The sequence below is a fragment of the Suricata suricatta genome, chromosome 3 (assembly GCF_006229205.1).
Source record: "Suricata suricatta isolate VVHF042 chromosome 3, meerkat_22Aug2017_6uvM2_HiC, whole genome shotgun sequence".
Lineage (NCBI taxonomy): Eukaryota > Metazoa > Chordata > Mammalia > Carnivora > Herpestidae > Suricata > Suricata suricatta.
In genome coordinates this window covers 114,999,076-115,022,162 of record NC_043702.1, presented here as the reverse complement: position 1 = coordinate 115,022,162, position 23,087 = coordinate 114,999,076, and the positions used below count along the sequence as shown (strand labels likewise).

Below are 23,087 nucleotides of genomic sequence, written 5' to 3'. Positions count from 1 at the left end.
ATGCACTGAATAGTTACATTCATAAGCCAAAGGTGAGTGAACACAAGAATTCTGCAGTTCAGCCTATATCAAAATACTTTGGGTAAGATCTCTTAGAAAAAGCTTATTCACTTCTGATTTTATTTAAGATGGAGGGTATTAATCTGCCATAAGGTAGGAAAATGGAAAAAAAATGCTCAAAGAACCAAAATAAGAGTATAAAAAATTCCCACCAAATGATTGGTCTATAGATAAAGAAACTAGCTGTCTTCATACAAATTAAACATCTATGATGTGTCAAAAAGAATCAAAAGGCTGAAAGGTAAATAAAAAAAAATTAGATTCAACTTTATGTTTTATGGCTGTCCGCTTCTTAAAATTATCGCAAACAGGAATTTTGGTCTTAGAAAGGAAATTTTAGAGCTAGTGAATGAGTTTCTTCACTTCTTTAAGGACCAACTGTCTTAAAATAACCTTGTTTTAGAAACACCAGTTTTCAATGAAGCTGTGGGAAGTGGACACGGGATACTTGTTGCAATTGGGGAAAAGAAGAATAGTTGAAAATATAGAAAAACGCCAATGACAGGTCAGTAATAAAATGATGCTTCTAAGGGAAACTTGTTTTTCAAAGCAATAGAAATAAGAAAAAAAACCCCAACACCCATTATAAGTAACCTTGTAGAATTCACGCCAGCTTGGCCCTGTGTCCAAAATCACTCACAAAAACACATTTAAAAGAGTACTCACCACTGAATGATTTCTGTGATTTGGGCTTCCCAATGTGCAACTGATTCTTTCTTGTCTGCTAGGTCTTTTACCTCTTCTTCTAACTGCTGGTTGCGTATACTTAAGTTCTCATACAACGTGGTGAGCTGAAAGGCAGTTTTAAGATGCACGTTACTTTTAGGAATAGGAATGCAAGGTGCCCAGGCGCTTCTTGTTAAATTTGATACCTCACCTTATTCCACCAAACGATGCTTGCCTGCCTGATATCTTATTGTGCACCCTTCTGGTCACTGATTTTGGAAACAACAAATATTTTCTCCTCCTGCCTTTGCTTTTCCCTTATTCCCTGCACTAAATCGCTTCCATTTGCAAACCTTCTCCAGTTGCCTGAAAACTTCACTACTGTTTATGTCTCCAGTTGCCTAGGTTTCACTGGTAACAACATCTCATTTTCTTTCTTGACCTGAAAATGTCTCTAGATGCTCTTTTTTTAAATAAAATCTTATAAAGAATTTCAAGCATATATAAAAATGGGACAGTGTGAGTTAATTCCCATGAGCCCACACCAACATCAACAATTAGCACCTCGATGCCAGCCATTTTATTTGTATCTGGTCTTCTTCCTCCTTCCTCCTATATTATTCTGCAGCAAATGCCAGACATCTATAATTCTACATATGTATTTCCATGTATATCTCTTGCAAATAAGGTCCTCTCTTTCAAAATATAAGCACATTATTAAATTCAATAAGTTTCCTTATTATCATCACATAGGTAGTAACTTCAAATTTCCAGTTACCTCAAAAGATGAAAAAATGTTAACAGCTTCTTAAATTAAATCATATTGACAACCGTAAACACACATTAATGTTCCCTATGTCCTTAAGTCTTTTTTATTCATAAACTCTTGTTCATTCTAGAATACTAGAGATGGGTGGTCCAAACATGAGACATTCATTTTTCACAGTTGGGAGGCTGGAGAGTCAGGATCAAGATGCTGGAAGATTTGGTGTGTGGTGGGTCTGCTCCTGATTTGCAGATAGCGGTCTTCTGGCTGCGTCTTCTTGAGGTGGAAGGCGTGGCGGGCTCTCTGGCGTCACTTTCACTGGGGGAATTTTCCTGTCAGGAGGGCGCTGCCCTCAGAGCCAACTGTGCCCCACAGGCAGCACCTCCTCCTCCTATCACACCAGAGGTTGTTTCAACACGGGGGTTTCGAAGGGATGCAAACAGTCCCGTCCATAGCAGTTTTCCTCTAGGACTTTTATTTTTCTTCTAATTTCTTTGTTGAAAAAAGTTGGTTGTTGGTCTTAGAGTTTTCTAATCTCAATTTCTGCTTTCACCTTTGAAAGACTTTTTTTCTTCGGTATAGAACATTCTAGGTTGGCAATTACTATCCTCTAGGACTTTGAAAACGTCATTCCTTTTTATTCCGTTTTTATTCCTAATTTTTTTTCTTTTCTGTTGGGAAGCCAGCTTTCAGTTGAACTTTTGCTCGTTTGAATACAATGTGACTTTCTGCTTTGACAGCTTTTAGAGTTCTTTTGGTTGCTGGTTTTTAGATTTTCTCTGATGTCCCTAAGTGGGATTTAGTTTCTAGTGATCACGTTTAGGGTTTGTAGCATTTCCTGAATTTGTATCTAAATGTTTCTCCTAAGTTTTGGAAAATCATGGGCCATGTACTCTTCCACATACAGTCTCTGCCACAGTCTCTCTGTTCTCTCCGTCTAAGAAAATGTTCGTACATCGGATCTTTATACCATGTCCATGAGGTTTTTGTCCTCTCTTACGTATTTCTTCTATCCTTTTAAATCTCTACCCATACTTTAGCCTGAAAATTTTTTTTACTTATCCACTCTTTTCTTTGGCTCTTTCCAATCTGCTATTAAAATCTTCTCTTGGGTATTTCAGTGATTTTAGTTTTTACTTGTAGAGATGCTATTTGACTCTTTTGTATACATTCCAGTTGTATGCTGAAATTCATCACATTTTCTATTTTCTATCACACGGTTATTTTAAATTTTCACTTATGAAAATTCCCACTAGAATCTCTGTGGATTTATAGGGACTATCTAGTTTTTTTTTTCACTTTTCTTTCCTTATTTTGTTTTTGCAATTGTATTTTTAATCTTGGTTTTCAGAGATGTAGTGTGTGCATGGTAATTGTTTAATGCATGCCACACGGCTTTATATGAAAGTTTTGGAGGTCATTAGAGGCTCTATAAAATATCCTCCTTCTCAGAGGCAAGATAGGCCAGGTATGTATTACCTGGAGGCTAGGTTTCAGTCATCGAGGGCTCTCCTCTCCTTCCGGTTCACTCATGGAGCCTTTCAATCAAGGAGTCTGGCTGAAAGCCTGACCTCTTTCCAGACCCGCGAGACTGTGGAATACTGTGCTCAGCTTGCCGGCTGGTCAGCTCTGCTTTCCTGTCAGCAGCAGATGCCCCAGGGACAGGCACTGAGTGCCGGGCTCCTCTCCCTGCCCCACTTCTCCCTAGGATCTGGGCCAGTAAACAAGGCTGCCCTCTTATCTCTCCAATGCCTTGCTGCAGACAAATACTATGGGAAGTTAAAACAATTTTTAAAAAATTCCAGCTCTTGGTGAGGTGGTAGGTATGATGCAAGTTAATCTGTCCGGGTCAGAAGCAAAAGTTCCTGCTCTAATATGGTTTTAAAAATTTATGTTAAAATATTTATTCAATTTTTATCTTGTGGTTACATTTTCTATGGTCTCAACCTGCATTAGTCAGTATTCCTTTCTTGCTTTTGGTATGTTTTATAGAGATACTGTGTACATTTCCTTTTGATTACTCAACTTGAAAAAGATGAGTTTTTCCTAGAAAACCTACTTAAAATTTTTTTTTAATGTTTATTCATTTTTGAGAGAGAGAGAGAGGCAGGGAGAGAGAGGGGAGAGGGAGGAGGAGAGAAAGAGGGAGACACAGAATCTGAAGCAGGCTCCAGGCTCTGAGTTGTGAGCAGAGTCAGACTCGGGGGGAACTCACGAACCATGAGATCATGATCTGAGCCAAAGTCGGCTGCTCAGCTGACTGGGCCACTCAGGCCCTCCTGGTCCTAGAAGAGCTTTTTACAGGTTTGTGGAGAGGAGGGGCCAGGTGATGATTAACTGTATGTGCAAACTTGACTGGATCACACAAGGTACCCACACGTGTGATCAAACATTACTCTGGGCATGTCTCTGAAGGTGCCTCTGGATGAGATTAACACCTGAATCAGTAGACTGAATAAAGCAGATTGCCCTCCCTAACACAGTGGGCCCATCCAACAATCAGCTAAAGGCCTGAAGAACAAAAAGACTGACCCTAGTGAGTCAGTCTCCTCCTGTCTCAATGCCTTCAGGCCGGGGTGATGGCTTTTCCTGCCTTTGCACTCTTACTGAAGCAGCAGCTCTTCCTGGGTCTCACGCCCTTTGGACCCAGACAGAAACTAAGTTGCAGGCTCCCTCAGGTCCCCAGGCTGCAAACTGCAGATACTGGGACCTGCCAGCGTCCATAATCAGGTAAGCAAATTCCTTACACTAAGTATCTTCACACATGCGTGTGTGTATGTGCATGTGTGTGTTATGTTTCTTTAAGTATCTAATACAGGCTAAAACCATGTTCTAAACAAGGAAGTCTGCAAACTTCCCAATAAAGCATTAGATAGTATGTATTTATGGCTTTGTTGGCCACACATGGTCTCCATCACATGTTGTTCTTAGAAAAGCCTACTTGAAAGTGTAAAAACTCTTCTTAGTTTGTGGGTCATAAAGCAAGAGTCTGAGAGCCGGATGTGGCTACAGGCCACGTGTGCCAACTCCTCCAATTACATGGATCAGGAATTCTCCTAATGACCCAAAGTTTTTCTCGAGTGTGTTTTGGCCTGTCCTTCTGTGAGAGATAGATAATTCTGGCACAAGTCATAGTGCAGTTTCATTTCTTCCACTCTACCTAAGGAACACAGCTGTAATTCCCCGCTTAACCTCACATCCGTGGTCTTCTCAAAATGAAACGGGGTCCAGAGAAGCTTTCAAGGCCAACATACATCCTTATCTGCCTATTAAGATTTAAGTTCTGTACCTCAAGGGGTGCCACTCATGTTTGAAAACATACTTTATCAACTCTTTTCTTTTACAGATTTACTGAGGTATATATAATTTACATACAATAAAATGCATCCATTACAAGTGTATGGCTCAATGGTCTTTAATAAATTTAAGCAGTCATGCAACAATCACCACAACCCCGTTTTGGTACGCGTCCAGTATGAAAAATTTCCCCAGTGCTGGTTTGCAGTCTATCCTGCTCCCACCCTGAGTTCCAGGCATTGCACATCTGTTTTCTCCTTCTGCAGTTATGCTTTTCATAAAAATGTAATACCTCATCATATTATTGAGGTTCAACCACAGTGTGGCACGTATCAGAAATCCACTCCTTTCTACAGCTGAGTAGCATACTCTCAGATGGATAATAGTAAACTTTATTTGCCCATTCACTAGTTGGTGAACAGGTGTATTGTTTCCGGTGGTTTGCTATTGTGAAGAACGATGCTATGCACATTAACATACAAGTCTTGAAAAGGACTCTGTTTTTAATTCTTTTAAGTAAATATGTACGAGGATTTCTGGGTCACGTGGGTAAGTGGATGCATAACTTTTTGAAGACTTCTGAAATTATTTTCTAAAGTGGCTACACCACCTTCCATGTCTACAAGCAGCGTAAGAGTTTTGATTCCTCCATGTCCTCGTCAACCACAGGGATGGTCACTCTTATGGATTCTGCCCATTCTTGAGGGTGTATAGCAGTATGTGACCATGGTTTTAATTAGAGTTTTCCTGACCACACTGAACATCTTTTCACGAGCTTGTCATCCAGAGATCTTTCATGAAATGTCTATTCAAAATTTTTCCCCACTTTTTTTTCAACGTGTTGTTTGTATTTACTTATTATTGAGTGTTAAGAGTTCTTTCTCCATCTTGAATATGTTTCTTATCAGATAAGTGATCTGCAAATGCTTCCTCCTCATCTGAGTCTCTCACCCATTAATGGGGTACAACAGTTTCTTTCGATTTCCTTTAAAACATTTAGAGTTCAAAAATATGAACTCCGTTTGGTCAGACGTTCCTTCATTATCTCAGCAATGTTCTGTAGTGGTCTTCCTCTCGCTACTTCCTCGGGCTCCAAAATCGTTGTTTTTGACAATTGTGTCCATCTTGAAGTGTTTTCTTTTCTTCAGAGGATTCATCAATCTCTTCATGTGAGCATAGCCAGAAGCCTACCCGCTGTTTCTGAAATTTCTTTTGGCAGATGCAACGTCTCCACTTACAGCACATCTTTTTTGATTATTACTGCTTTTGACAGCCCTTCCAATTAATTTGTGAGTGACATCAACTAGACATTTGCAGGAAGGACAGGAAATGCAGATTTTGCCTGGCCATGTTGTTGTAACAATCTGCAACAAGCAGATTTAAATAGATTTGTTCATTATTACTCTAATAATACTAATATTTTTGTTACAATTGAATAAAAGCATGGACTCGAGCCAAACTGCCTGTGTCCAAATTCCATTTGGACACTTCGTGGTTCTCTGATTAGGAGAAGAACTTCACTCCCCTCTGCCTCAGTTTCCTCATCTATGAAAATGATAATAGGGTACACCTCACAGAGCTTTTGTGAGGATTAAATGATTTATAAAGTAACTCAGAAGAGGACCTGCATTTAGTAAATTCTACCTAAGTATTTGTTCGTTTTGCCTTTTGGGAAATGAGGTTTTACTATGTGTACATCGATGTATTTGGCTTATAGTGATTATAAGACTTTAGGACATTTTCAGTGAAAAGGCAGATTAGAAAATGGAATGTATATGTGACCCCATGTATGTAACAGTACATATATGAACAAAACCTGGAAAGGAACATATAGAGGTATCACAGTTGTTCTGTGGTGATGAGATCATGGGTTCACTTTTATGCTAAATATATTCCACATTTTTTAGAATTTTGCTGTTTTGTAAAATAATAATTTAAAACCAAGACAAAAATATTATGTTTCCTGCCTGGAAGTCATTTGCTTTTACTCCCTGATATATATGACTAATTTTATTTGCAATAAATTATCTTTTTTTTTTTTTTTTTCCATAATATTTTATTGTCAAATTGTTTTCCATACAACACCCAGTGCTCTTCCCCTCAAGTGCCCACCACCATCAATTTTTTTACATTTATTTATTTTGGAGAGAGAGACAGAAGTTGAGCAGTGGTGGGGCAGAGAGAGAAGGAGACACAGGATCCGAAGCAGGCTCCAGGACCTGAGTTGTTAGCACTGAGCCTGATGCAGGGCTTGAACCCATGAATTGTGAGATCATGACCTGAGCTGAAGTCGTAGGCTTATCCGATTGAGCCCCTGCAATAAATTATCTTTTAATAAAAAAAATTGAAACTTAAGAGACTTCTGAAAATATCAACAGTTTCTTTCGATTTCCTTTAAAACATTTAGAGTTCAAAAATATGAATGTGAGAATCTCTTCATGATATTCATTACATAAATTTTGAAATTAACATACAAGTTGCTTTCTGGCTTCTATACCGGAAGTTCTGGGGAGAAGGAGTTCGGCTGTCTTCACGGGGCCCCGAATGGGCAGGCTGGTAGAGCAGTGCCAAGGGTTTTCTTTGCTTATTCCTCTTGGCAGAAACACACAGTTCAAACCAAACAAGAAAATGAATGAACAGAAGAAACGGGGAAGAAGCTCAGGTAGGTGAGCTGAGAGTCAAGCAAGAAGAAAGCAAAGGCTGAATAAAAACAGCCAAAATTGGGAAGATGCTTAAATGACAGCAGAACCCAGGTCTGTCTCCACTGCTCCATAAGGAATAAATATTTCCTGGTCATCAAGCATCTGTCTCAGAGTTCTACTTCCTTCCTTCGTGAGAGCTTTCACGTTTATAAGAAAAGGCAATGTTCTATTTTCGTAAACGTCAGGAACAAGCTTTTATTTTTATCTTTCACGTCTCATCAGAATCCAGAGTATTGCTTAAAAATCAAATATGTATTTCTTGTAAACTCAGCAGAACTTTATGGTTAGTAATGAAAAATACCAAGGAGCGTATACAATATTTGATCTATGATAATTTTTCCTGGACTATATACATTTTTTACTAAGTGATTTGTTTAGAAACTACATTAAGAGGCCTCCTAGAGTTTAATTATGTTTCTTACCTCAAGGTAACTCAACAGAATCTTAAACTCTGTATTACAGACAGAAATAGGATTTAATTTTACAGTCATATTAGTCAATCCATGAAAAAAAACTATGTGACTTAAATTTTATGGGGATAAAATTCAAACATTATTAGTTTTATTTAAGTGGAAATAACGAAAAGCCACAGAATAACTTTCATATGCTCTATGTACTTTAAGTAAAACATTCATATACTATTTTTGGGCCACCCCCCACAGAGTCTGTGTACATTTCTCAAGTAGTTTTCAACCAAACAAGCAAAGTCATTTTTAAATGTTTAAAAAACCAAATAGTCCTGGGGAAAGTAGTGAAAGATATGGAATGCAGTGGAAAACTGGGAGAGAATAAAGAGTCTCTCTTTTATGACTACTTAGTCATGGTCTTCCAATTCATGACTATTTCAGTCATGGTCATTATTAGTTACTGGAGTGACTAATAATTGAACAAAATATTTTTACTGGAGGAAAATCCTAGATATCATTATAAAATACAATTACCTAAACTTTCTCATTTAAATATAAATAAGATTATTAAAATATCTGGATAATATTAGGATTTCTACAACTGCTAGTTAAGAACTGACAAAAGAAATGCAGAAGGGTGGCAGTTCAAAAAGTCTGAGCTACGAAATGGAAAAACATTCAAGTATTTGAAATTTTGTTCATAAATCTGGCTGAGTCTAAGTTTAATCTATGGTTCTGTTCTTTACTCAAGCCACAGAGTTTAGGCAGAGTTGGTTTCTTTCTTTCTTTTTTTTTTTTTTTAAGTTTATTTACTTATTTTTGAGAGAGAGAGAGAGAGAGAGAGAGAGAGAGAGAGAGCGAGCGAGCGCGCGCGAGCAGGGGAGGGGAGGGGAGAGAGAGAGGGAGACAGAGAATCCCAAGCAGGCTCCACGCTATCAGCACAGAGTCCGACGTGGGGCTCAAACCCACAAACTGTGAAATCATGACCAGGGCCCAAGTCAAGAGTCAGATGGTTAACTGACTGAGGCGCCCACAGGCAGAGTGGGTATCTCTGGATTCCTACCTACCTCCCAATGATATGACTTCTAGCTATGAGTCCTTCTCCACCATGAACATGACCTCATTCGTGGTTGTCAAAAGCGCTTCCGTGTGGCCTCATTGTTCCTGCGCTTGCCAAGAGCAAGCTTAACTTTGGCAGCCATGACAGAGTAAGTGACAAACAGGAGAGGAATGAGTAAGAAGAGACCAGGGGGAAAGTGAAAGAAAGCACAGAGGCTCACAAAACAGACGGGGCAAAGACGATGACAAGATAAGCAGCCCGGCATGGCGGGCATAAGGAAGCCTCACCGGAACCACGCCAGCAGCCTCCGTGTCTAAGGAGCGGACCTGGACCCACACTGTGCCCGAGTGTAAGAGTCTGCCTACAATTCCTGTCACCGTGCTGGACATCTAGCACCTGCTCGGGGAATGGAGGTCAGACTGTATCACTCACCTTATCGAGTTCACTCGTCAGTTTCTTATTTTCTTCAGTTAACAACACTTTTTCTCGTTCGTACTGTTGTTTGAACTCATTTTCAAATTCTTCCCGTTCGCTTTGACTAACACAATTCAAAACAGAAGAGGAAAATACAGGAAGTGAGTTAAAGGTAAAACGATGATAGCCCGGACGGGCTGCTGTTCCACCTTCACTCTGCAAAGTCACACCAACTTGAATGTGCCAAGTCCCAGTCCGCCCCCTTAAAATTAAAAGTAATAATAATTTCCTTTTAATTCATAGATTTGTCTGCCTAACAACATCTACTTTGTTTTTCATTTGAAACTCTGAGGACGGCATCTGTGATTGGAAGACTTCATGACTGCACTCACCTTAAGTGGCTGCATACACACCACCAAGTACGGGGAAAGGAGGAGGTGAGGCAAAGAGGGGGACACGTGGGCGCCATAGGATTCCTTCTCAGCTCAAGGGTGCTAGCAAACCCTCAGTGACATTTCCAACAGTTCTCTCAATATATTCAGCCTTTCCTTCCTTCTTCCCTGAGTACGTACCTACCCACACACATATGCATACACACAGGAAAAATAATACTATAAAACTTATTTATTTATATTTATTATTTTTGAGAGAGAACGAGTGAGCGTGCAGGGGAGGGGCAAAGAGAGAGGGAGACACAGAATCTGAAGCAGGCTCCAGGCTCTGAGCTGTCAGCACACAGCCCGATGCAGGGCCTGAACTCACCAACTGTGAGATCATGACCTGAGCTGAAGTCAGAAGCTCAACCAACTTAGCCACCCAGGAGCTCCTATCAAACTTATCTACGGTGACAGTTCTGGGGGGCACAACGAATTCACCCTTAGAGGCAACAAGAATTCTAACAGACTTTGTAGAAACCACCTAAGGGAGAAAGGGAAATCAGTGTTCAATCATGAAGTTGCTATAGAGATGAGATCTATCTATCCATCCATCTTTTTTTTTTTTTTTTTAGAGAGAGAGAGAGATGGAGAGTAAGAGTGCACAAGCATGTGTGAGGGGGAGAGAGGCAGAGGGACAGAATTTTAAACAGACTCCACACTGGACATGGAGGGCACCCAGGTGCCCTGAAGAGGCTCATATTCTAAACAACTAATGTTGTTTAGAACCCTCCCCCACTTGACATCCTCCTGAACCTCACACCCTCCTTCTGCACATCCTCCTGGACATCACACCTTCCCCCCTGGACACCCTCCTGGACCTCACACCGTCACCCCTGCACATCCTCCTGGACCTCACACCCTCCCCCCCACCCCCACCCTCCTTGGGCAGAATTTGCAGGCTTGCCTGTCTCGGCTGCCAGGTCCTCCCTGCCACCTGCTCTAGTCAGCCCTACTCTGCATGGAACCACGAGCACTGCCCTGTCACCTGCCTTCAATGGCCTCGGCACAAAGTCCCAATTCCTTCTTCCTCATGACCTTGCCTCTACTACCCTCTCCTGCCCCACTTCACACCCTCTCGTCTTTCTGTGGTGCCACTGCAGGTAACAGCCTTGATCTTCAGGACGTGCCCTTTTCCTCACCATCTTAGCACATTCTGCTACCTCTGGACTCCCTCCCACAGTTAGAGATGTTCTATTTCTTTGGTCTTAGATAGAATTTAGTCCAAAAAACCTAACGTGCCTCTTGGCTGTGTCTGCCCTTCCGCTCAAACTTACACATCCTGTCTGCTCTCCCGACCCCCTGTCGTTCTCAGTTTGTTATCATGGACTCTGGGCTCCTTGAGGACCATGTGGATGGTCCCTTGGGGGGGTCCCTTGAGGACTGGGGCACGTGCACCACCTGCATATCTCCACCCCCCAACACGCCACACACGTTCACAAAATACTGAAGGGAGGGGGAAATGACTTGATGCTTACCTCTCTCTCCTATTTTTTTCCAATTTGTCTTTCAAAATCATAATTTCCTTGTTGAGAGCAAGTTGCTGGCCTTCTGAGTCGTGAAGTTCTTTCTTCAGGTTTTTAATTTCATTGGCGTGTATTCCTTCTCTTTTAGACAATTCTTCTTCATAAAAGATACTTTTCTTTTCTAAATCGGTCTTTAGTTTGGTGATCTCTTGCTGATGTTCTATGCTGCACAGTCCTGGTGAGTAACTAATTTGTTTTTGCTATAAAAGTAAGAAGAAAAAAGTGGTTCATCTAATATGAATAACAAAATATCAAATAATAACTTCTTTCTGTAACAAAGAACTGCTCATATACTGGAATGTTATTTTTGTACATCATCACATAAAAAACACTTTCTTTATGAAGACTATTAACCTTTTGCCAGCTATTGGTTGCAAGTATTGTTCTCAGTATGTATTCCCTTATTGTTGTTGTATTTTACAGCCTTCTTCCTACCAAGATTATATATTTATCTATAATTTCTGCTAGCACTTATATAGTTATTGGCTTGTAGTTACATTTCTAATTTATGCACAATTATTGCTGGTGTATGGAGTGAGGGAAAAATCTAACCATGCCCTACTTCTGATGTGGAATCAATAAAGGATTATAAACAGGTGTGTGTCTTTAGAAGACACAAATTTGGGGGACAGAATGACGGAGCTAGAATGTACAGAAAGGAAAGAGAGGGGGCTTCGCTAGAGTCCACAGGGAAGATTACACATCTTCATCTCCACTGGAAAATGAGATGCCTCTCGGCATTTAGGCAGAGCATTAGGGATGAGAAATTTAGTTGAAAGCTGCCCTTTTAGAGATTAGGATGAAACATCTTCTCAGTAATAAGGTGAAAGTAAAATGCAAAGTCCAAAGTTTCCTCCAGACAGTGCTAAAGGGTAAACAGACACAGACAGAGGTTGTGACCGTTTAAGACCTCCTGAGCTCTGTAACTTTTCTATAACTGCCTTATATGCTATTTACGTTCCCAGGTGATCAACAAGAAAAGTTTTCAAGCTCCAAGAACCTACGGGTTTATGTTTTAGCGACAATGGGGAATTACGCCCTGGAGGGACATGGTCTATGGTGTTTGAAAATAGTATTAAGGGCAGAAAAACTGTGAGCAGTTTGATTTAAAAACTGTGAATAGTAGTGGATTTAAATTTGAAAGAAAGCTATCCTCACTTCTTCACATCTAAGGTACCTACCTTAAAAAAACAAACCAAACACATCCACTGGGCTGGAGAAATGACTCTGGGGTATCCCCCGGAATAGTTACCCATTTACTAAAACTCTACTCACGCCATGCCTGCCATAGGCAAGGCCCAGACATCTAGCAGTTTCTGGGGCGGCCCGGTGCCCACACCTGGGGAGCCTGGGGAGAGCCACGGCAGGTCAGATTCTGGCTCGGACGTGGCTGCACAAACACGACATTGACACACTGACATCTGTGGCACCGACCACTCACTATCCACCTGGAGAATCACTAATGAGCATTTCCATTTGCTGCTGTGTCTCGCACAGTTTGCTGTTGGGAAAGTGGCAGCACACACTCAAGTTTCAGGCAAACACTACCCTGACACCAAGACCCAATAGAGATACCACTCATGGGTCCAAGTCACTTGTCAATGCTGATGAAATGAAACCGTATTAAAAAAGAAACAATCTACCACAAAAGAACATGTCTTCTGGCAGGTATTGAAGGTAATTTAGTGTTAGTAAATTTATTAATAAATGTAAAAATAATTGCTTTACTTTAATGGAGTCCATTAAAAACCCATATGATAATCTCAGTAGGTGTGCATGCCTAAATATATTCGATAAAATCAAATACCAATTGCAAATACCAACCCAAGTCCCATAATAAAACAAAAAACAATGAAGTAATTCTCCTAACGTAAAAAGTACCCCTTTTCCAGCTATCAGACAAAATAATACCTTCTGGTGAAGGACCAGAAATACATGCAAAAGATTTAGGAATAACAACAACAGAAAAGGTGTTTTCCATGATCTCTTATGTAGTGAATTTTTAAATATTCTGGCTGACCAGGTAACATGTGCAATTAGTCACAAGAAATGATTAGAAAGGGAAGGGATAAAGCCACTATGATTCCAATATAATTGTTCGCCCAGAAAATCTACTAAAAAGTGGCAGAACTGAGTAAAACAACGACATGCAAGAGAAACACAAATTCACAGTATTTCTGGAAAGTGGAATGAGCAAGAATAAAACAGTAAAAAAGTTCACTGTTTTCAGACAAAAATTATCAGAAACTAACAGACACACATGAGGAGTAACAAGAAAGTAACTTACCTGACCATTACATGAACAAAGGACATGTCTTTATAAAAGACCTAAGGGAAGACTTGAAACAATACAGAAAAATACCAACTACTTGAAAGAAAAGATTAAATGTATATGGGTTTAATATTTCTCAAATTATATTCTTATAAACATAATAAAAAAATTAAATATGGGCAATGGGGGTGGCAGGTGGAAACAAACGTTCCCAGTACACAGGAAAAATACACTTGGAAAAATGCCAAAGAAAATCCTGGAGAAAAAAAGGAGTAAAGAGGGAGAAGAATGTTCTTTTCAGATACTAAAACATACTATAAAACTTAAAAAAGCTATTATTTATTTTTGAGAGAGAGACAGAGCATGAGCGGAGGAGGGGCAGAGAGAGAGGGAGACACAGAATCTGAAGCCGGCTCCAGGCTCTGAGCTGTTAACACAGAGCCTGACACGAGACTCGAACTCACAAACTGTGAGATCATGACCTGGGCTGAAGTCAGATGCTTAACCAACAGAGCCTCCCAGGCGCCCGTAGAGTTAAATATTTTTAAACCCAATATAACCATGCAAGAAAAGCCAGAAGTGAATACTTAACAACCTCTGAACCTCTGAAAGGATAAGCCAAGCTTTGAAGCAGTAAGAGAAACACTGAGGAAAATAAGACCAAACATCTTGTAATTTGAAAAGGAAACAAGACCAAAATTAAAGGGCAAATGATATGGGGCGCCTGGGTGGCTCAATCAGTTGGGCATCTGACTTCAGCTCAGGTCATGATCTCACTGAGTTCGAGCCCCACGTCGGGCTCTGTGCTGACAGCTCAGAGCCTGGAGCCTGCTTCGGACTCGGTGTCTCCCTCTTTCTTTGCCCCCCTCCCCACTGCTCGTGCTCTGTCAAAAATGAATAAACATTAAAAAAAGTGTTAAAAAGGGCAAATGATAAAATAATAAATAGTGGAAAAACTTAAGAAAATACTTTTTCACTATGCAAAGGGTTTTTATCAATTGTAAGAGAAACATTCAGACTATAAAATTAAAAAGGCAAATGACTTAAGCAATAATTCACAAAGAAAAAATGATTAATAAACAACCTACTAATAAGGCAAGAAATGCTTCTTATACTTTCAACAATTTGTGGCCTCTGTCAAGTGCCTCGAAGTGATCTGACAATTTCATTTCTAGGTCTCTGTTCTAAGAAATAATATTAAAAAGCAGCACACAAAAGTGTTCATGGTAATGAGAATACTGCAAAGGTGAAAGATAAATATTTAATGGCAGAGGATTGAGTGAGTGGGTGTTTTTCCATAATCATGAAGATTATGTTTGTTGACAGTTACATAATGAACGTAAATGCTTGTATCACACTTTGGAGTGAAAAATCCATGTGTTAAAAGTTGAATTGTGTCCCTTCCAAATTCATGTTAAAACACTAACCACCGCTAACTAGTACCTCAGAATATGATCGTATTTTACAAATACCATCTGATCTAATCTGTATGTAGGATCTAAAACAGTGACCTCTGCGGAGCAGAGGGGAGGATGGTGGTTGCCCAGGGCCAGAAGAGTGTGGGTCAAAGGGCACAGAAATTTCACAGATGTAGGATGAATAAGTTCTGGAGATAGGACATGAGGCAGCGTGAATACAGCTAACAAGACTGTATTGTATACTTGAGATTTCTTAGGGGGTGGATCAAAAAAAGTGAGCTTATCTTAATTACCTCATTGTGGTACATATATCACAACGTATACATATACCTACACATCACATTTTAGAAGTTTAGTATACACAAGTTTTATTGTCAACCATATCTCAGTAAGAATGGGAAAAAAATCAAAGTAGGGTCTTTACCGAGGTCACTGACTTAAAATGAGATCATAAAGCTGGGCCCTATTCCAAAATAACCATGTCCTTATAAATAGAAATCTAGACTCACAATCTTGCACACAGAACGAAACAAGGCAGAGACTGAGGTGATACGTAAACCGAGGAACGCAAACTATTACAACCCCACCATCACTGCTTCTGGACATCTAGGTGCAATAATCAGGACAATACATTCAGGTTTTTAGGCCACCCATGTGTGGGGAGATCTGCGGCAGCCTAGCAATGTAACACAGCAGGCGGACAGCTCTTGCAGCATATGATCACAACAACTGAAAAGTGTTGTTTTAAATAGCCTATTGAGCTACTATTCCCATACAATACTACTTGCTCATTTAAAGTGTACAACTCAATGGTTTATGGACATTATGTTAGTGATAAAACACATATACCATAAAGTTCTGCCATCTTACCCATTTTAGGTACAGAGTTTAGTAGGTGTTACATTCAGAATGTTGTACAACCATGAGCACCTTTATTTCTAAAACTTTTTCATTATCCCAAAGAGAAATTCTCTACAACCACTAAACCACTCCCCATCCCCATTCTACCAAGTCCCTGATAACCTCGACTCTACTTTTTATCCCAATGAATTTGCCTATTCTAGCTATTTCATACATGGAGGATCATATAGGATTTGCTCTTTATTGGCTGGCATCTCTCACTTAGCATAATGTGTTCAAGGTTCATCCATGTGGGAGCATGTATTACAGAGTCCTCCCTTTTGATGGCTGAATGATATTCCATTGTATATAAACACCAATTTTGCTTCTCCATCTGTCGATGGACACTTGATTGTTGCCACCTGTTGGCTACTCTAATAATGTTCAAAAAACATGGATGTACAACTATTTGCTTGCAATTCTTCGGGGTACAGTACCGAGGAGGTGAACTGCTGGGTCATATAGTAACTCTAGTTTACCTTTTTGAGGAACCATTAAACTTTTAACATCCTTGCAAACACCTGTTTCATTTCCTTTTAACCCCCTATTTTAGCCACCCTAGTACATATGGAGTGGTATTTTAAGGCTTTAACGTCATTTCCCTAATGATTAATGATGTTGAATATCTTTTTGTGGGCTTATGGGCTAAAATATATTCTTTGCAGACATGTCTATTTAAGTTATTTGCCCATGTTTTGATTGGATAGTTTGCTTTTTGCTGTTCAACTGTAGGACTTCTTTATGTATCCGGATATCAAGCTCTTAACAGACACCTGATTTGTAGATTATTTCTTCCATTCCTTTAAAAATGTCCTTTGAGGTAATGCACACAAGTTTTTATTTTGGTGAAATCCGATTTATCAATTCTTTTCTTTTTTTTGCTATGTTTTCAGTGTCATATCTAAGAGTCCATGCCGTAGTCATGAACACTTACCTCAATGTTTTCTTCTAAGGGTTGCATGGGTGTAGCTCTTATATTTAGGTTGATCTGTTCTGAGTAAATTGTTTTGCATGGCACGAGCTAGGAATCCAAATTTCTTTGCATGGAGAAATACAGTTGTCTTGGCACACAAATTGAAGGACTATCTTTTCCTCATTGAACAGATTTAGTATGATATCAAAAAGCACTTGGCCATTGACACAGGAGTTCCATTTCTCCACTCTTCATGCTATTCCAGGGGCCTGTGTTTCTATTCTTAGGCCAGTACCACATTCTTTTTGTTACTGTGACTTTGTAGTTAAGTTTTAAAGCTGAAAAGTTTGAGTCCTCCAATTGTTTTTCTTTTTCATGATTGTTTGGCTGCTTGGGGCCACCTTAAATTCTATAGGGCTTTTAGGATTATATTTTCATTTCTGCAGAAAGGGCTGCTGATATTTTACTAGCAATTGTAACGAACCTGTATATCACTTTGGGTAACAATGATATCCAAACAATATTAAGTCATCCTATCCATAAGCATAGTATACCTTTCCATTTATTTACAAGGTTTTGTAATTTTCAGTATACAAGTCTTTAACCTTCTTGGTTAAATTTATTCCAAGGAACTTTATTCTTTTAGCTGCTTATATTATAATTGAAATTGCTTTCACAATGGCCTTTGTGGATTGTTCATTGCTGGCTTACAGGCACACAGCTAATTACTTGCAACTCTGGGGTCATCTGTTGTCTACTTATTGAGTCTTTAAAGTCTTCTGTAGATACTGCATAATAGTCTTTTGCAGAGCAGAAATTTTTATTTTAAAAAAATGTTTATTTTTCAAAGAGAGAGAGAGAGAGAATGAGAGCAGGGGAGGGGCAGAGAAAGAGGGGGAGACACACAACCTAAAGCAGGCTCCAGACTCCAAGTTAGTAGCACAGAACCCAATGCGGGGCTCGAACTCACAAACTGTGAGATCATGACCTGAGCTGAATGGATGTTTAACCAACTGAGCCACCCAGGCAACCCAGAAATCTTTAATTTCAAGTATGTCTAGCATATCAATTCCTTAGTTCATTAATTGTGTCTTTGGTGTGATATATAAGAAGTCACTATACTACAAAAGGTCACCTAGATCTTCTCCTACGTTATCTTCCCGAAGTATTCTAGTTTTATATTTTACATTTAGGTCTGTGGTCCATTTCAACTTGATTTTTGTAAAGATTGTTAAGTTTCATTTGTTCATTCATTATGTGGATGTCTTGTTGTTCAGTACTATCTGTTAAAAAGACAATCTTTACTGCATTGTATTGCCCTTGCTCCTTTGCTTAAAATGACTTTTCTGTATATTCATTCACCAGTGCCACACTGTCTTGATTACTCCATGTTTACAGTAAGTCTTAAAGTCAGGCAGTCAGTCTTTCAACTGTATTCTTTTCCTTTAATGTGCTGGCTATTATAGGTCTTTTATCTCTCCATACAAACTTTGGGTTTATTTTGATAATATCCACAAAAGGATTAATTGTGATTTTGATTGGGAATGCATTAAATCTATAAATCAAGTAGGGAAGAACTGATAACTTGATGATATTGAATCTTCCTATCCATGAACATGGAATGTCTCTCCATTTATTTAGTTCTTCTTTAATTTCTTTTATCAGAGTTTTATAGTTTTCCCCATATAGCTCTAATGCATATTTTATAATTATACCTTAATATTTCCTTTTTGTGGGTATTATCAGTATTGAGTTTTAAATTTTAATTTCCACTTGTTCATGGCTGTTGTATAGGAAAGTGACTGGCTTCTGTGTATTAATCTTGTATCCTGAAACCTTCCCATAACGTCTACGTAGTTCCAGTTCTATTGCCTATTTTTTTGATTCTCTATATAGATGAACATGTTGCCTCTGAAAAGACAGTTTTACATCTTTCACAATCCGTATACCGCTTATTTTGCCTTCTTGTCTTACTGCATAGCTAGGATAACCAATACAATGTTGAGAGGCAGTGGTGAAAGGTACATCTTCACCATGCTCTTGATCTTAGGGGAAAAGTGTCAATTTTCTCACCAATAAGTAAATGTTAGCTGGATCTGCCTTAATGACTGATGATGACATTGAGTTCATCTATATCCTTACGGGCTTTATGTCTCCTGGATGTGTTCATTTCTGACACAGCGGTGTTGAAGTTTCCAACTAGAAGAGCATCATCTATTTTTCCTTGCAGTGCTGACAGTTTCTGCCTCACGCACTTTGATTCTGCATTGTTATATGCATACATGTTAAGTACTGTTACATCTTCTTGGAGAACTGATTCCCTTGTCATTATCTGATGCCCTTTTTATTCCTAAAAACTTTTCTTACTCTGAATTCCACTCTGAAATTAATAATAGCTACTCCCACTTTCTTTTAATTGGTGTTAGCATGATATGTCTTCCTTCACCCATTTAATCTATATCTGCCTCTATATTTAAAGTGGGCTTCTTACAGAAAAATAGTTTGATTTTTTTTTATCCAATTGGACACAATCTCTGGATTTTTGTATTTATCTAAAAATTTTTTTAAATATTTGTTTATTTTTGAGAGAGACAGAATGTGAGTGGGAGAGGGGCAAAGAGAGAAGGAGACACAAAGTCTGAAGCAGGCTCCAGGCTCCAATCTGTCAGTACAGAGTCTGATGCGGGACTCAAACTCACAAACCATGAGATCATGACTTGAGCTGAAGTCAGACACTTAACTGACTGAGCCACCCAGGCACCCCCAATCTCTGTTTCATAACTGATGTACTTAGGCCATTGACATTCTAAGTGATTACTGGTATTTTTGGATTAATATCTACTATATTTGCTACTGTTTACTGTTTATTGTCCTTGTTCTTTATTCCTATTTTTGTCTTCTACTCCTTTTCTGTCTTGGTTTTAATCAAGTGATTTATATGATCCCATTTTCTGTCTGTTCTGAGGACAGCAGTTATACTTCTTTTTTAATGGTTGTGCTAGTTTGCAATATCTATTTACAACCAATTCCTGTCTGTTTTCAAAATATATTCTACAACTTCATGAGTAGTACAAATACTTTAAAGTGAAATAATCCTAATTCCTCCCCCCTACCCTCTAAATCATTGCTTTCATCCATTTCAGGTTTATACAACATATAGAAGAGTGTGTGTATGTACAAAGAATGAAAGTGTTATTATTTTGAACAAACTATGAGATTAAGAAAGATAAAAGTTTTTATTTATTTTAGCTTATTCCTTCTCTGATATTTTTTTCTTTCTTTTTTTTATTTTTTAAAATACTTTTTGAGAGACAGAGAGACAGAATCTGAAGCAGGCTCCATGCTGTCAGTGAAAAGCCTGACACAGGCCTAGAACTCACAAACCGTGAGATCATGACCTGAGCTGAAGTTGGATGCTCAACTGCCAGCCACCCAAGCGCCTTCCTTATGCTTTTTCTTTATGAAAATATAAGTTTCCAACCTGTATCATTTTCCTTCTCTCCAGAAAACTCCTTTTAACATTTCTTACAAGCAGGTTTACTGGCAACAAATTCCTTACATTTTTGACTCAGAAAGTCTTTATTTTCTTTCACTTTTGAAGGGTAATTTTATAGGGTACAAAATTCTAGGTTAATTTTTTCTCTCAACACTTTAAATATTTCACTCCACTCTCTTCTTGTTTGCATGGATTTCTGAGAAGTCAGCTGTAATCCTTATCTTCCATCCTCTATAGATAAGGTAGTATTTCTTTTGTTCTGACTTTCAGGATTTTTCCTTATCTCTGATTATCTGTAGTTTGAAAATGCTATCTCTAGGTGTAGTTCTTTGGGCATTATCTGGCTTGTATTCTCTGAGCTTCCTGAAGCTGTGGTTTGGTGTCTGATAATAATTTGGGGAAATTCTCAGTCATTGTTCTTTCAAATATTTCTTCTATTTCTTTCTTCTCATTCTAATATTCCCAACTTTTATACTTGTTCCACAGCACTTGCATATTCTTTTTCCAACTGTTTTTCTCTTTGCCTTTCAGTTCTGTCAATTTCTATTTAGATATCCTCAAGCTCAGAGAGTCTTCCTCTGCTATACCCAGTGTCCATTAACGGTTATTTATGAGTTTCTTTTTTAAAAATGAATATAAATTATTGTCAAATTGGCTTACATACAACACCCAGTGTTCATCCCAACAAGTGCCCTCCTCAATGCCCATCACCCATTTCCCCCTATCCACCCTCCGTTTGTTCTCTGTATTTAAGAGTGTCTTGTGGTTTGTCTCCCTCCCTCTGTTTGTAACTATTTTTTCCCTTCTCATTCCCCATGGTCTTCTGTTCACTTTCTCAAGATCCATGAGTGAAAACATAGGATATCTGTCCTTCTCTAACTTATTTCACTCAGCATAATACCCTCCAGTTCTATCCATGTTGCTGCAAATGGAATGATTTCATTTTTTCTCACTGCCAAGTAGTATTCTACTGCATATATAAACTACATCTTCTTTATCCATTCATCAGTTGATGGACATTTAAGGTGCTGCTATAAACACTGGGTATCAGCACTCCTGTCTCCCTTGGGTAAATTCCTAATAGTGTTATTGCTTGGTCATAGGGTAGCTCTATTTTTAATTTTTTGAGGAACCTCCACACTGTTTTCCAGAGCTGCTGCACTGGTTTGCATTCCCACCAGCAGCACTAAAGGGTCCCTGTTTCTCTACACCCTCACCAGCATCTGTAGTCTCCTGATTTGTTCATGTTAGCCACTCTGACCGGCGTGAGGTGGTATATCAGTGTGGCTTTGATCTGTATTTCCCTGATGATGAGTGATGTTCAGCATCACTTCAGGTGTCTGTTGGCCATCTGGATATCTTCTTTGGAAAGGTGTCTATTCATGTCTTCTGCCCATTTCTTCACTGGATTGTTTTTCAGGTGTGGAATTTGGTGAGTTCTTTATAGATTTTGGATACTAGCCTTTTTTCCAATATGTCATTTGCAAATATCTTTTCCCATTCCGTCAGTTGCCTTTCAGTTTTGTTGACTGTTTCCTTTGCAGCGCAGAAGCTTTATATCTTGATGAGGTCCCAATAGTTCATTTTTGCTTTTAACTCCCCTGCCTTTGGATTGTGTCAAGCAAGAAACTACTGCAGTTGAGTCAAAGTGGTTGTTGCCTGCTTTCTCTAGGGTTTTAATGGCTTCCTGTCTCACATTTAGGTCTTTCATCCATTTTGAATTTATTTTGTGTCTAAGAAGAAAGTGGTCTAGTTTCATTCTTCTGCATGTTGCTCTCAGTTTTCCCAACACCATTTACTAAAGAGACTGTCATTTTTCCATTGGATGCTGTTTCCTGCTTTGTCAAAGATTAGTTGCCCATACATTTGTAGTTCCAATTCTAGGTTCTCTATTCTACTCCATCGGTCTATGTGTCTGTTTTTGTGCCAATACCATACTGTCTTGATGAGTATAGATTTGTAGTAGAGACATTTTTTTAACATTTATTTATTATTATTATTATTATTATTTTTAGTAATCTCTATACTCAATGTGTGGCTTATATTCATGAATCCAACATCAAGAGCTGCATGTTCTTCAAATTGAGTCAGCCAGGAGCCCCAAGACATTCTTAATTTCTATTACAGTACTGTTTAGTTCTAGCATTTTTTAGTTCTTTCTTAGAATTTCCATATCTTTTTACATTGTTCATGTATTCTTCCATGCTCTCTACTTTACCCATTAGAGTCCTCAGCATATCAATCAACTGATCATAGTTTTAAATTCCCAGTCTCATACTTTAGACATCTCTGCCATGTTGAGTCTGGTTCTGATGCTTGCTCTGTCTCTTCCAACTGTATTTTCTGCCTTTCAGTATACCTTGTAATTTTTTGTTGATAGGCACGCACAATGTACTGGGTAAAAGGAATGGCTGTAAACAGGCTCTTAGTAATGTAGTGGTGAGTTGTGGGGATAGGGGAAGTGTTCTATAGTCCCTGGATTAGATATCAGTCTTTTACTGAGCCGGTACCTCTGGACCATACACGGTAAACCTTGTCAGCTTTCTATAAAAAAATAGAGAGAGACGGATCATGATCAGGAGAGGGGCAAAGAGAGGGACACACAGAATCAGAAGCTGGCTCCAGGCTCTAAGCTGCCAGCACAGAGCCGACACGGGGCTCGAACCCACAAACTGTGAGATCATGACCTGAGCCGAAGTCAGACACTCAACTGACAGCCACCCAAGCGCCCCAAGCCCTGTCAGCTTTGATCTCCC

The 23,087-nt window shown here is 39.0% G+C and overlaps 1 protein-coding gene across 12 annotated transcripts in view; it reads right to left on the bottom strand.

The window, feature by feature from the left end:
• CDC42BPA (CDC42 binding protein kinase alpha) overlaps positions 1-23,087 on the bottom strand; it is a 293,765-nt gene that overhangs the window by 77,977 nt on the left and 192,701 nt on the right. For all 12 annotated transcript variants that reach the window (XM_029934874.1, XM_029934879.1, XM_029934875.1 and 9 more), the window contains 3 exons: positions 11,285-11,532; positions 9,391-9,496; positions 727-851 (listed from right to left, as the gene is read on the bottom strand). In XM_029934874.1, the coding sequence (XP_029790734.1) occupies positions 727-851; positions 9,391-9,496; positions 11,285-11,532 (479 nt within the window). The remainder of the gene's footprint in view (positions 1-726; positions 852-9,390; positions 9,497-11,284; positions 11,533-23,087) is intronic.